Below are 15,325 nucleotides of genomic sequence, written 5' to 3'. Positions count from 1 at the left end.
GTGTACCTGTGTTGCACACAGCAGTTTTGAGAATGTGGTGCTGATTTACTCTAGCTGAGAATCTGGCATCCAATGCATTGGGGAAAGAAAATATATAATGACATTAAAAACCACCAGATTTATTATTTACTATGTCAGCTTGGTGCTTAATGCCACTCCAGTGGACTAGGAAAGGACAGTTCCATTTTAACACTTTAAGCTTCTTCAAGGAAAAAAAAAACAGCTCAGAAAATAAGCAGCCAAAACCCAAACAAAGCAGCTGAATTGTAGAGTTTAATCTCTTTTAGTGATGCATTTTTTAAAAACTTTTTTTTTTTTAAGTGGTCTTGGAAAGTGAATCATATATTTGATTGTTTGTATTCTGCTATTGTTGTCTCCTCTTCATTTTTTGGCTTTATATAATTTAATTTCTGCTAGGTATTATTTATAAAGAGAATAGAATGAACTGAGGGCCTCACACCTACATATCCAGGCCTTTTAGCAATATTTTTTAATGACTAGTATTTTGCTACAAGCCTTTTAAATTTACCTGCTAAACTATTGTCAGTTCTCTCTGCAGTCCTGGATGGATGTACATATACAAATACGTGTGTGTGTGTATACATATAAATGTATATATGTATGAGAAATTCTTTGGCAGTGGTTAAGGATGAGACCAGTAGGGTTGTTTACAGAAGGTATTCTAACCCTTTATGTGCTTTAAGGGAACGTTTTCATTTGTGGAAGATGGAAGTGATGGAATGTTGTGTTTTCTTTAAACATCTAGAATTTAGTGGAACTCCAGTTCTCTCTAGTAGCTTCCATAGAGTTATCAAAACCCTAGAATATTTTATTCTCTTCAGGCCAGCCACATGAATTTTCTGTGGGAGATGAGCATGATTACCTGGTGATTTGCTCAGCAGCTCTCAAGGTGGGATATGACTAGAAAAACCCTTTGGATTTCCAGAAGCCCATACAGATGGAATTGCTCATCTGACTTCTCTTCTGCCCTGGATTTCAGATAATCCAGGCAACTATCATGATTTTCTTTTATTATAAGAATAATTATAAGAATATTCTTACTAACAGAAGGCTAGTTAGGTCTTTTTCTAATAATTTATTCACTCTTGTCATACTGAGTGGTTTAGCAGCTTTGGAGCAGTAGAATGAATTAGGAAAATGTAATTATGTTCTACTTTGTAAATGAGGAACCAAGGTAGTGAGAAGTAAAAAGCTTAAAAAAACTTCATCAAGATCTACAGGATGTTGAGACAATTTTGAATGCAGGACATTGAGATAGACTTCCCTGATTTCTAACTGCAATTGAGTAGCAAAGGCATATAATAAAATGTTTTCCATATATCATGAAAATCCTAAACTCTATGTCAGTGGATCACTGACTGAAATAGAAAAGTCCCAGACATGTGCAACTGTTTTCCAATGCCTTGTGATTGGCTTTGTTGTGAAAACAAAATTCTGCATGTGACAGTCTAATGCTGTACTTTATCATGTTAGGCAGATGGAACAGGGTGTTATTTTAACTGTCTTTTTTGTCAAAGCTAAGGTAATAACTTACCTGCAGCTGTGAGGAGGAAGGGACACATGGAGAACATGTCCTGCTCTTGTACTCATGGTTTTCTCTCTTTTCTTTTTCAGTGAGTATGTTTTTGAACACATTAACCCCCAAGTTCTATGTTGCCCTGACAGGCACATCCTCATTAATCTCGGGACTTATTTTGGTAAGTACTACATCATTAATTATCTATATATCTATATCTTAAATATCTTTAATATATTAGCTATTAATATCACTTTAGAATTTGATTTTGATATCCAGAATTGTATTTTGGGCTTCATGCAGATTAATAGGTATCTTTTTTTCTTCTGTTAACTTACAATTCTGCAACACATAACATTTGTCTTTTTCTGTGGGAATGAAAAAGAAAGAAGTTTCAGTGCTGTATCTTTGAAGATAAAATTCTTGAAGAACAATATGACTCACTAACAGCCCTACAGTAATTCTTAACAAGTGTTTGCACATTAAGTGCCTTCCTTGACAAGTACTACAGAAATTATAAAGGCCAATAAAAGGGAGAGGAGGAAAGGTACCAACTATCTCAGCCCTTTCAGAAACATACAGCAGGACTTGCTAGAGAAACACCAGTTCTGGTGCCAGGATTCCAAGGGATAATTATTTCAGATCTTCACTTCTAAAGTCTTTCCCAGTACGTGTCTGCCTATTTGCTTACATGTCTGTACTTTTAAATCATTTAAAAAGCCCTCCTCCCATATGTAATTCTTGAGGGCTTCTTTATGTAAATTGATGCAGTGGAGTGAATCATAATAGTATCACAATGCAGGAGTCCAAAGCAGAGCATTTGCTTTGAGTTTTATTAAATATCTTCTTAGAAACAAATGGAGATTAAAAATATAAGAACTAACAGGGTGTACATGTGTATTATTGTATGTGGCCTGTTCTTGTTTCCTCACTGCTGAGAGTTGGCTTACTGTTTACCCAAATTAATAGTATAGCATAACACAGAATATAACAGAATGGTCATCTAATCCAGCTGCCTGATGACTTCAGGGCTGACCAAAAGTTAAAACATGTTTTTGAGGGCATTCTGCAAACACCTCTTAAGCACTGACAGGCTTGGGGCATCCTCCAGCTCTCAAGGAATCCTGTTCTAGTGTTTCATCACTTTCTCAGTAAAGATATTCTTCCTGATGTCCAGTCTGATCCTCCCCTGTCACAACTTTGAACCATTCCCATGAGACCTGTCTCTAGATAGCCAGAAGAAGAGATCACCCCCTCCCTCTCCACTTCCCCTCCTCAGGGAATCATTGCCTTTGTCTTAGTCTTAGTCTTGTTCTTTCAAGTTGTACGTTTTTAAAATCTGCTGTACACAAGCTATAGACCCTCCTTCACCACACCAAACTAGGCATGTAATGGGGGCACCAGTAAGACCATGTGCAAGCTACTGCAGTGGTAAGTGGAAAGAGGAGAGACAGAGAAACAAGGCTGGAGGCTGGTTCACATCAGATCTACTAATCTCAGAGAAACATGAAAGCAACTAGGATCCTGAACACTATCAGTTTGGTTATGGAAATCCACACCTCTCACTTCCACATCGCCTGTAGCTGATGTAGATAAACAAATGATCATCCTTGACTACTTAATGCCTGTGAGACTCTCATCACTTAGATGATTTCGGGTATAAAGCAGCAGGTGCACTGCTGCTGTGCTTGCTCTGAGTTTCCTCATAGCAGAAGGCAATTACCTAATGTCTGCACCTTGGGCATTCATCAGCCTTGTATAGATTGAGCCCCAAAGCACAGGACAGAGTTCCAGAGAGATCAACAGAACTTTCAGAATATGAGCAGGAGCCAGACCTGTAAGACTTGGATTCAGTTCAGCAGAACTCACTCAAATGTACAGGAGGAAAACAATGTTACATTCAGCACTGTCACTCAGAAAGAAGAAAATGCTGGGCCCCACCACCAAGATGAGAAGGATGGAGAGAAATACCATGGTTTTCGCAGACACAGTTACGTGTTTGTTGCTAGAAGGCAAAGACAGCAGGAGGAGGTGGCAAGACAAAGACAGTTTATTTTTTGCCTTATTGAATTTCATTACAGAATCAAACAGGAATAAAAACTTTGAAGAATGACTAATTTACGTGGAACTAAATTCATCATTGTGAATCTAGGTACATGTTATACTGTAGTCATGAAGGCAGTTTCTGAGGAATGAGCTCAGCAGGCGACTTGTGAGCAAGAAATTTCTAAGTGCTGTATTTTGATGGGAAGTACAAGAAGGAAGTGACAAGAAGTACTCAAGACTAAGATATGGAGAAGGGGCAAAAGGACACCAATCGAAACATTTCACAAAGAAATCAGATTGAGCCTTAACCAAAAGAAATCCCTTAGTATTGCACGAAAAAGTCTATTTATGAACAAATTGAAGAAACAGTGAGGTAATGGAGGTGTAGACAAAGAAATCAGAAATCAGACAGAAAGCCTTTTTTTTTTTTTTTTTTTTTCTTTTTTAATCTTCACTACTGCTATCAGTTGTTGTTTGCTGTTCACCTTCCTAAATGTGAAAAAAGTATATGTGTAACAGGCAGGTAACAGCCAGGAACCCCAGATTGTAGTGACTGGTGCTGAGAAGAATATGTTTTCTCTAAATTTGATAATGAAAAAAGAACTAAGCAGATGTGGTCATGGAAAGAAGAAACTGCAAGTTGAACAGATCACACAGCAGAAAAGATAGCTGATTAAGTTCTAGTGAGGTAGTGCTAGCCTCTCATTAGCCCAAGTGTGCTTCAGCTTAATTATTTCTTAATCTTGCTGTTTACTAGTGGCCCAGTTTTACACGCTGTTTACCATCACTAGTAACATGATGAATTGCCTGCCTTACATCAGACTACACAGCACCATCAGTTCTAAAGGATTCTTAGTCCTGTTAATGGTATAAAGTGAAGTTCCTTTATAAAATAAACATTCCCTTGTCAAATCTACATCACTGGGGTACTTTTTAGACTAGATGTACTATTACTGCTTGGAATTTTCCACCATATGGGCTGGCAGATTTCTTTCCATTATCAGCTGGCTGCAGTTCCTAATCAGAAGGAGAAATCACAGCACCACAGGTTATGAAAGAATGGAAAATTCCATCATTTCATAAGTGTGGCAACTGATGGGAAAGTGATTGCTTTTCCTAACTCATGCTACTAACTCATGAAACAATGAATGCAAAGTTTGGGCAATTAAATACTACATTACTCCTTCACAAAACACTACACTCCTGTCTTATTTTGTCTCTTAGTTTGTTCTAATTCTTTAGGTAAAATTCTATCTTTGCTGTAGGCAATGTGACTTAACTGAAGCAAGGATTTCAGACCTTATTTCTTATAGATCAGAACTGTACAGAAAATACTTTTCTATAGTATGCATTTTCCTTAACCATTACTTGACTACAGCACATAGTTAAAAACTGAGAAGTTGAAATATTCACTTCATCCATGCACTGTTGTAGGCATCAAAAATAAGAACAAGATTTAATCCACAGTTGCATTAGAAATACTGTGTTGGACACTTGGTTCCACCACACTTACTTTTAATCCAGTAAAATACAATGTGCTGTCTCACAGAATACAATGAGCTGCACTGTATTCAATGTCTGGGAGGCTGAGGTTTTCCACAGGTAGGGTAATAAAATGGTCACGAAACACACCTGACTTCCAATAAATGTTGTGAACTAGAACTGTGTAAATGCCACTGAGATTTCTAAATAAAGCCACATATTTAACATGCAGTTATCGCCAAAGTTGCTCAGCAAGCGTGTGAGGCACTTGCACTGCAAACTTATAGAGTCTCAGTCCTAACAAAGCACAGGTAGAAGTGAACCTCAGACTTAAATCTCCACCAAGAATTCCTCGTTATTCTACTTCTGAGCTTGGGACAGTAGTAAGTGTCCTCTTCTATACAATGAAAAACATTCTGCAATGAACAAATACCAGGCCTTTCAGATGCAAGAATTAGAAAGCCAGCCTACAGAGATAGAGCATGAGTCTACACGCTGCCTAGCACTGAGCAGCTGGGCTGTTTGCTACTGCCCAAGTACGTAGCATACTGTCAGTCACAGCCTGTTGTAGCCAATGGTGCCAGTACAGGACCTGAGTAACACAGAAGGGCTTGTCTTATTTTCTGTAGATACTAACTGATCTTCTGCTTGTTTCACTACCTTTGTGTAATCTGCTGCAGAGGGGCAGAAGCGTGGCTTGAGTTCTGGGTGCTGCCACAGACTCTGTGACAGTCTGACACTTGTGCAGGGACAGTCTTTGTGGGCAGAAAAGCAGTACATGGTAACCATTCAAAGTTTCTGCTCTGCTCAGAGAAGGCTCACGTGTCAGTAAGGGCAGAATCATTGTAGGGAGTTCCTAAGAAATTGAAAACCCGTACCAAGGAGCAGATGAGAGAGGAAGGATCTATTGGAAGGTAGGCTGTAACCCAGACCACAGTCAAGAAAATGATATTATAACTAGGTGGGGTCTACACAGTGTGGAGAGAAGTAATACACTTAATGCAGGCAGTATATTATTTTCTTTTGCGTTTCTGTATTTCCAGAGGTGGATGAAGTAAATAGCTATTAATTTTGAATGTGATGCCCACTAGCACTGCATGTATGTTCTCCTGCTGACGCTTTGAGATAAGACAAATGGGGGTTCAGTAACCAGGAGCAGAGTCTAAGAGGATGCTGAGTGGGTGTATTTAATCCAGAAGGAATGGGGGTGCTTATCCTTCAAGGCTGTCATTAGGTCATCATGTCTGACCACAGGCAGCATGGTCAGAGGCATGCTGTTTTCTAGATCCAAGATGGGCAGGACTGGAGGATCTCCTGGAGTCACTGGCTACTTCTGACAGCTAAATAAAACAGACCAGCAGCTTGCTTTGTTGAAAGGCAGGTAGCATTGTATAGTCGCACTCATATGAATAAACATTCTTGCCTCCCAAAACATGGATGACCTTTTCTATACTGTCTACTGGAAATAGCCCCTGGGCTGTAATACACCTAGAACATTTGCAGTCATTGCCTGGGAGAGTTGACACAGGTGCTAGCAAACAAACAGCATGGATTACTTGAGCTAAACCTGTGCTGTGGTCCCTTTTATTTATAAACTAGGCTTAACCATGGAATCAAGCCTTACTATCACTATGCTGTTCCTCCAGAGAGTAAGTTTCTTTTAAACCCATTAGATTGGTTGAAGAGTACTCCAGATCTACCCCTCTGAGATCTGAAAGTCTCATTACAAGGCTGAAAGAGAAATCTGAGTTGTGGAAGTTGCTGGCAAATGAAATCCCTCGCTGCTTCAGTTGAAGACTCCATACACAAACTCTAGGAGGGAATGACAGAGTGTTTGCTCTAAGAGAGGATGGCTTCTCAGATATGAGAAACAGAAAAGCACAATTCAAATCATTGATAGCCATTGCACCAAAACCATCCCTTGTGAATTAATACATAGATAATGGAATATCTGTTCTGAAAAACTGTGAAGGAAGATCAGATCTGTTAGAGAAGTGATGCAGAATATATTCATTACTACAGAGATAAATAAAAGTATCTGGGATTGTTTGTATGTGAGAGCAAAGATAAAAGAAGAGGATGGCTATAACATTTTCATTGCACAGGGGAAGAGAAGTGTATTAAGAAGAAAACATCTCCAAAATCAAATACTCCTATATTAAGCAATACCTAAACCAGATTAAAAAATAAAAATTCCAATTTGCATTTCTTAACATGCAACGCTGGACATGTTCAGAACAGGTTTTAACTTGTGAATATTATGGTCCCAAAAATCCCTTGAGGGTTTGGAGATGTTTTCATCTGATTCAGTTTGAAAGCACAGGAAACGACTAGAAAGACCCCCAAGAAATTTGCCACTGCTGTGAAGGGGAGATCACTGAAGATGAGCTTCCCTCCCACTGTATGTATATGACAGAAATGAGGTGGCTTTTTCTTTCAGAAGTGGTGCAGAAATTACCTTTCTGATTAATTTCCTTTCTACTTCAGATCTCTGCCAATGGGTAATTAATCCTAATAGTAATTTATTCTGTCAGATGATCTCTCATCTGCTGAACTGTCAAAAGATTGTTGACTTTGCATGGCTTTCAAATGGATGATGCAGTTAGAAGTCAAATTAGATTTATAGAAATCAGGTTTCAAACCAGATGATGCTGTCTGAGAAAGATGCAAAAATTCTCTAAAGAGAATTTATTGTTTTGACTTAAGTACCAAATTACAGATTACCTCCTCATACATGCTCAACAAATCACTCCAAGCAAAAACTGATGATGATGATGATTTATGGCTTTAATTTCTAAGAGACTATATGGATTGAAATCTGGTTGATATTTTCTGGCATTGGATTCATTCAACATAGCAAATATTTTTTAAAGCTGCCTTAAACAATTTAAGAGCTTTAATGCCATTTTTTAAAATAAATAATGTATTTATAAGTCTAAGGAGGCAGACTTACAGCTGTGTCACATGTGTGTTTCTGTCACTCAGCTGAACTGTAGCAAAGACTACATTTATATATATGTACATTCTTTGTGATTGTCCCCTCAGTTTCATTGATATTCAGTGTGACAGCTTTCCAGCTGGTATATATTTGTGCAGGACAAGTGGGCTCAAGTGTGCTTTTGTGCTATTCACTCCCTCTCTGGGTTTTACTGACCTCATCTAAAAGCTGATCATGATTGAAATAATGAGCAGGAATTTGTTAGCACATTTTGCAAAGCCTTTTTTTTCCTCTCTTAGAGAAAGTACGAAGCTTGTTAGATGTGGTCTGAGTTTTGCATGGCCAGACTGGCAGCTGTGCTTGAGTCCCTGACTTAGGCTGTAGTGAAATTCTGAGTGTCCCTTGCCTCAGTGCAATATCATAATGTTTCATTCCTAACACCCTCTACCTCTGAGACTTTGGACAGGTAGAACTGTGGCTTTTGTGCCTTGATTTGTTCCAAGGTTTGCAAAGATAGAACAGCAGATCTATGACTGTATTTTATGGCCTTTCTGTTATGGTCAGCCACATGCTTATGATGCTCTCTTAAATCATAAGATATAAACTTTAAGCCCTTTATAAAGTGTGGTGTGCCTAAGAGCATGAGAGCAGCTAAAACCTGTGCCAGCTCCCTATCCACCATCTCCAGCATTCAGAGGCAGTGGTGCATGCCAGGTGAAGCCTATCGGCAGTGTGGAACAAGTGTTCAGTGACACTGCAGCAGCATTCTGTCCTTGGCACTTGCCATTCACACCTGGGTGCTGCTGCAGGCACATGCTGGTGGAACCAGAACAGAGGCAAATGCACTTCAGAATCTGTGTAAGGAGGAACTGTCCAGGCTGTGTGGGTTTTTGATGACTTGAGTGGGAAAGAGCTCACAAAGACAGGAATATGTTGATGCTCTGGTTTCTCTGTGACCATCTGTTTATCTTCCCAAATGCTATGTGTTCACATAGTCCTTCTATCTTCTCCCCATCAAACTGCTCCATTCTTTCTTGTTGATGTCTCCCAGAAACTGCATTAGATTGTTTTGGGGAGTGACCTCCAGAGCTGCCATGAAATCTTGTGTGAACTCATCTCAAGTAGATACCAGCTTAATTCCCTTTCACTCCTGTGCAGATAGAGTCCTTCGATATGAATCCTCTAGATGCTTTAACAACACATTGGAATTTAGGGGAAGTCCCAGTGCTGAACACATTGGGAGCATCTTTTGGGGAGAAACATTTTCCTTCTATGTCAGAAAATTTATTTCCCCCTCCCAATTTAAAGGGGGTGCAGTAAGATGTATGTCTTGTCTACAGACAATCCAATCTCATGGAGACAGAAGTAATTTCAACTATATAAAGAGGTCAAGAGAACTTAAAAATAAAAAAAAAATATTGAAGGAGGAAGTGTGTGAAGCCTGGCCTAGGCTTTCCTGGAGCAGGCAGACCCTGAAGAGGCCTTCCAGAGCTTGCTGTCTATTGGCTGACCCACCAAAACCCACCCAACAGCACACTGATGGTGGCAAAGATGTGACCACAATCCTTCCCCTTACTGTTGATTGTGCCTAGTAGCAAGAGATTTTATCAAAGCTTTCAGTACTGGTGTAACACATGGAGATACCGAGGAAAATGGAAAGGGGGGAGATCGTTCGTTCCCAGTTATTAGTGCAATCACTATTACAAAGTCCTGCCAAATTTCTCAAACTCCTTAGATTTGCTTTTATTTCCCATAATATGTAGATGTTTGGGTGATGATTCAAGTGCAACTTAAGTTATTATTCATTATAAGCATGTGTTTTTTTACAATTTTTACAGTCTAAACCTTTTCCATATTTATATGAAATAGTCTTCATTTCCAGGTTTATGTGGTTTTCTGAAATATGTGTATTCTTACTGAGTAATATATTTTGTGGTGAAAATACCAAATATATGTTTATGTGTATAACTTCATTTACAAGGTGTTCTCTTAGGCTGTGAAATAATTTTCCAAGTAGAGCTCTGTAAATAATAGAGGTTTTTTATTATTTGCTAGCTCAACCAAATGCCTGAAAATAAAATTAATTTGGAGTCAGTAAAAAAAAATAAAACATAGTTCAGCTAGGGGGAGAAAAATGCTCAAAGGAACAGGATTCAGCTTCCTGGAGTCTGTTTGGAATTTTTAACTTTTTTTTTTAACTTTTTTTTTTTTTTAATTAAACTTGGTGAATGTCTTTGGAAGCATTTAAAGCATTTAGTGGGGAAACACGATCTGCTTTACCTCCGGTTCCCTGTAGAGGGAGCTGAGGCAAGGCGAGGCGGATTCACCCGTGACTGCAGCATCCTGTTGGCGTGGCTGATACCGGGCCGAGTGAGGGTTGTGGGGGGAAGGTGGGGGCTGTTCTCGAAGGCAATTTAAAGAAAGAGGCCTAACAGCTGAAATAATTTGAGGTTATTTGTTTTTTTAAAAAAACAAATTGAAAATAATTGCGTTGACAAGATTTGAGATTCTCCACTTGAAGTCGGGTCACATTTAACTTCCCCCGTGTTAACTCCGGGCGGGGAGCCGGGGTGCGCGGGGAGGAGGCCTCGGGCCCGCCGGAGCTGCCCCTTCGCTTGCCGGGCTGCGGCGCAGCGCTGAGGCGGGAGCGGGCTGGGGTCGGGGGCTGGAGTCGGGGGCTGGAGTCGGGGGCTGGAGTCGGGAGGGAGTCGGGGCGGAGGCCGGCGGCCCTGACGGCGTGTGTGCTTTGCAGATCTTCGAGTGGTGGTACTTCCGCAAGTACGGCACCTCCTTCATCGAGCAGGTCTCGGTGAGCCACCTGCGCCCCCTGCTGGGCGGGGTGGACAACAGCGCGCCCAGCGCCGCCAGCGCCGCCGGCGGGGACGCGGACTCGAACCGCCAGAGCGTCTCAGGTGAGCGGCGCCGCGCTGCCTTCGGGCTCCTGCTCCGGCCCACGAAACGGCTGAGCTGCCTCATCCATCGCGAACTGCGTCCTTCCGAGTTCACAGACCGTGTCTTGCTCGGGCTGCGCGGTTAATGCATTTGTTTTCTCCTTGTTCTGAAAGCCCCGCGAAATTGGACGTGGCCTTTCTGCAGTGTCCTTTGTCCAGCGGAGGGGCTGGACAGAGAGAGGCAAAGAGATCAAAGGGCTGGAGTGTCTCTTACGAGGAAAGGCTGAGGGAGCTGAGCCTGTTCAGCCTGGAGAAAAGACAGATGAGAGGGGACTTCATCGGTGTCTATGTGAAGAGAGGGTGTCAAAGGGATGGAGCTCGGTGATGCCGAGCAATAGGACAAAACACAGTGGGCAAAACCTGATGCACAGGAGCTTTCACCTGGATATGAGGAAGAACTTCTTTACTGTGCAGGTGAACTTGCACTGGAACAGGTTGTCCAGAGAAGCTGTGGAGTCTCCCTCCCTGGAGATATTCCAGCACTGTGTGGATGCAATTCTGTGCCATGTGCTCTGGGATGACCCTGTTTGAGCAGGGAGGTTGGGTGAGGTGAGCCACTCTGGTCCCTTCCAGCTCAACCAATTTTCAGATTCTGTGATTCTCAAGGCAGGTAGTATTTTTGCTGAAATAATTAGTAATAACAAAGTTATAAAAAAACAAAAAATCAGACAAAGAAGTCAGAAATGTTCATCTGGTTTTGCATCACTTGGTTTTTTGTTGGTTTTTTTTTGTTGTTTTTTTTTAGATACCGTAAGTAGTATGTAAACAACATTGGGATTCCACCTTAGTAAGTGGAAGCATGGTGACTTTTAACAGCTTAAAGGCTTGTTTTGTTTCTGACTCTGCTATGGCTTTGATCTGTGACTTTGGGCAAGTCCTGACATAGTCAAGCTCTTTTAAAAGGCCTCCAGTTTAGGAGGCATGATTTCAGGCGTTTGTGGCCTGATTTTTACAAGCTTCCAGGCATTCACAGCTCCTACAGGTTTCCGTGCAAGGAGTGAAGGTGTCTGACCCAAAGTCATTCAAGCCTGAGGCACTAATCAGGTGCCTGGTTGCCTGGGCCATGTTTCCTCTGAGAGACAGACCAGCCTGCCTAAAATGAATCAGCCCCCCAAGCACTGAAATCTGTGGACTGAAGGAGCCACAGGGGAATTTGTGTCCCTGGTTGGGTGTCTTAGCTGCCTGGGGAGAATGAATTGAAAAATTAGCCCATAAGTGATGAAAATGCTGTTATGCTATTGCTTCTGGCTTGAGTGGGAGATACTCCCTGTTAAAGTCAGGGCAGGAGCATCTGGGTTTGTGTTCCTCATCTGTAAAACGAAGCTTATCTGTCTCTGCCCTAGATTGGCTTACAGGCCATAATCTTAATATTGGAAATCAATTAGGGATGTGCCCCTAGAATCAACTACAATTGTATTAAATTTATTTCATCTGCAGGCCTTTAGAATATATCAGAATTTACAAGTGAAGAAAAGTGAATGAAAGGAAAAAAATTAATTTATGGAGAAAATGTTCTACAGCAGAGCTGCCTTTGTTTGTACCTGAGAAATTTTTATCTCTACTCCTCAGTGTGCATGAAAACAGGCAAACAAAAATTAGCTCTGAACTTACATGTTAAATAATGTAGGTGGCCTCACAAAACCTGTTATTTACTGACTAAGTCTAGTCAAGGAAGCCTCCATATAGCACAGCAAATTCAGCTGCTGTCACTCTCATCTGAAGGGAGGCTGTGAATAGCAGCACTGCATGGCCCAGGATATTAGATTTGGGTGAACTGGCAGAAAGCATGGGATGGCTTAGGAACACCTGTGTGCACTCATCAGTGTGCTCAGTCACTTCAGTAGCTCTGAAATAACTCCTGTCATTTTAAAGCAGAAGGCACAATATTTTGACTAATGAGGTTCACACAAGCATCTTGACATTTTTGATGCAAAGAAATAATCAAGGATTGTGTTTGCTTTCAGTGCATTGACACTGACAGAGGCTCTTGGTGTCTCTGGACAGTGTGTCTTAATGGGTAGCCTGTTATTTGTGCCTTCAGAGAAGTATCAGTGCTCAAAAAGTGATCATGGAAAAAGCCTCTGAAAGGTTAAAATAAGGACATAGTTATGTTATTTGTAATGTAGCAGAAAAGGCAACCTTTTTGGTTTACCATGCATTAACACTGGGATAGTTCTTTTGCTATTCAACAAGATGGAGATGGCTTTTTCTCTTGGCTCACCACGTGTTCCTGTGTAGATGTTTGACTATGGTAGAATGTTGCAGTCGGTACCTTTGCCTTGAGAAAGGTAGGAAAAATGATGTTGTACTGAGACCATGGTGTTTGCAAATACCAAGACAAAAGGAACTACAGAACACCGTATTTAATTAGCCACACAGCCAAAGCATCACCAGGACATGAAGATGGTAATAAAAGGCCCTCTTCACCTCTCCTTTTTGTTCTCCAGTTCAACCTTTCCCAGCTACAGTGCCAAAATATTTCATGCTTTGGATAAAGCATAACCACTTGAATTCAAATAAGAACAAAAAGTGTCACTGCAATCACATAGTTGTTACCAATCTCATTGGTTGCAAAGGGAGTAAGTCAGCACATTGAATTATACGTCTGGAATTGAGGAGTCTGATGTTGATTTAATATTTACAATGGTTTGAAAGTAATAGTATGTAAAAGCTGTCAGATGGAAGCTTGTCAAACAGCCATACCTTCTGGCTGCACAACAGAGCAGCTGAATGTCAGTCAAGCACTTCTGCTGAGTAAACCAGTGGAACTTTCTAATATTAGCTGCCTGCTGAAATGGGTACTTGAAAGATACACTCTTCCCTAAAGCGTGCCTGTTCCTGTCTGTTCCATGCACTTGCTGGGTAAGCAGCAAACTGAGGGCCCACCTTCTATTCCCCTTCACTAGTTTCTGTGTTGCTGAGGGTGTTCTTCTGTTACTGGGAATAATTTATGTCAAATGCTTTCTGTCCATGTCACTGTAGCCCCATACTCAGATGTAGGAGCTATGTCCATGAGAAGAGGAGGCCTTGACTTGCTGTTCAGTACTTTTTCTAACAGAACAGGCATAAAGGGAACAGACATATTGTTACCATAGGGACACCCTTCAGCCAGAAAAGGCTTCTTTCTTCTGCCAGAAAACTGTTGGTTTGATTTCTTTATAAATGATGTAACAAAAATTTGTAGGGAGAAATGTGCTGGTTAACATTTTTAGTGGAAAGCACCCAGTGAAATGCTGGAGAGCCAGTGCTGCTGTGAGTTTCTGCAGAGCACCATGTGAGGGGTCATCCAGTTGCAGATATGAGATGGAGTGACATGCTGCCTCTCAGTGAGTCTTTGTGCAAATAGTGGAATCTATTCTGGTCTCACCTTCACTGGAGTGAATTGTCTTTGTTGAAATTAAGAGAATAAATCTGGTGTTAAATTAAAGGAAAATCCAGAATCAAGACCTCACTGTTTCAAAGGCTGTACAATTTGATTATATTTTTTTAATTTTTGCTTTAAATTACATTGTTGATTTCCATATCTCTTACTTCTTGTAGTGTGAAAAATTCACAATTTTTCCCCCAAGGAAAATTTGTAAAACGTTTTTAATATTCTGAAACCTTTGCAATGCAATCAACTTTCCTCTGCCAATCAATTTCAGCATCTGCTTATATCTTAAGTAAGATCAGCAGATATTTCCATGGATTTTATTTCACAAACTAAAGAGGAATTAAATTTGGCAACTGTAGCTGAGATTCATGGTGATTTACAGCATTAACTGGACAGTGATGTTTTTCTGGAGAAATAACAAGTCCATAGGGACTGAGTTAATTGCTATTTTTCAGTGCAATAACCCAGTGGGATCCCTCTTCAGTTCTGCATTATGGTAAATGTGAGTCCTGGAACTAATCAGTATTATCTTTTCATGTGGCATTTGGGGCTTTGTTAGTGGTTATTTGTCTGGAATGATTGCATTTGTTGACACTAATTTATAATTAAATTATTATTTAAGAAAGAAGGAACAGTCTGATTACTTTCATCTCAGTGCTCTTGATGGTTTTTTCATTTGCACCTATAAAAATAAGCCATTCAATAAGGCTCATTGTATGGTAACTGATGTTTTTTATAAACCTCAAGTACCACTGTAATTTGGGAGAGATTCATTATGTGTATGTCTGCTTCTTCCAGAATGCAAAGTCTGGCGAAATCCTTTAAATCTGTTCAGAGGAGCTGAATATAATCGGTAGGTGCTGCAAAATTACATTTTTCAGGCATAGTACCGGCTTAAGGAGCTTAACTGCTTTTTCTTTAATTTAACTTAAGAGATGAAAAAACAAAATCAACTGTGGATACATGCACTCATGTCAGGTTTTTCTGTAATTCATAAT

General features: G+C 40.4%; 1 protein-coding gene across 2 annotated transcripts in view; it reads left to right on the top strand.

The window, feature by feature from the left end:
* Positions 1–15,325, top strand: part of ST7 (suppression of tumorigenicity 7) — a 133,306-nt gene that overhangs the window by 68,562 nt on the left and 49,419 nt on the right. For both annotated transcript variants that reach the window (XM_015628383.1, XM_015628384.3), the window contains exons 2-4: positions 1,636–1,718; positions 10,756–10,915; positions 15,126–15,180. In XM_015628383.1, the coding sequence (XP_015483869.1) occupies positions 1,636–1,718; positions 10,756–10,915; positions 15,126–15,180 (298 nt within the window). The remainder of the gene's footprint in view (positions 1–1,635; positions 1,719–10,755; positions 10,916–15,125; positions 15,181–15,325) is intronic.

Source organism: Parus major, chromosome 1A (assembly GCF_001522545.3).
Source record: "Parus major isolate Abel chromosome 1A, Parus_major1.1, whole genome shotgun sequence".
NCBI classification, from domain to species: domain Eukaryota; kingdom Metazoa; phylum Chordata; class Aves; order Passeriformes; family Paridae; genus Parus; species Parus major.
The sequence above is the reverse complement of the archived record's forward strand: the minus strand, read 5'-3'. Positions and strand labels throughout refer to the sequence as shown.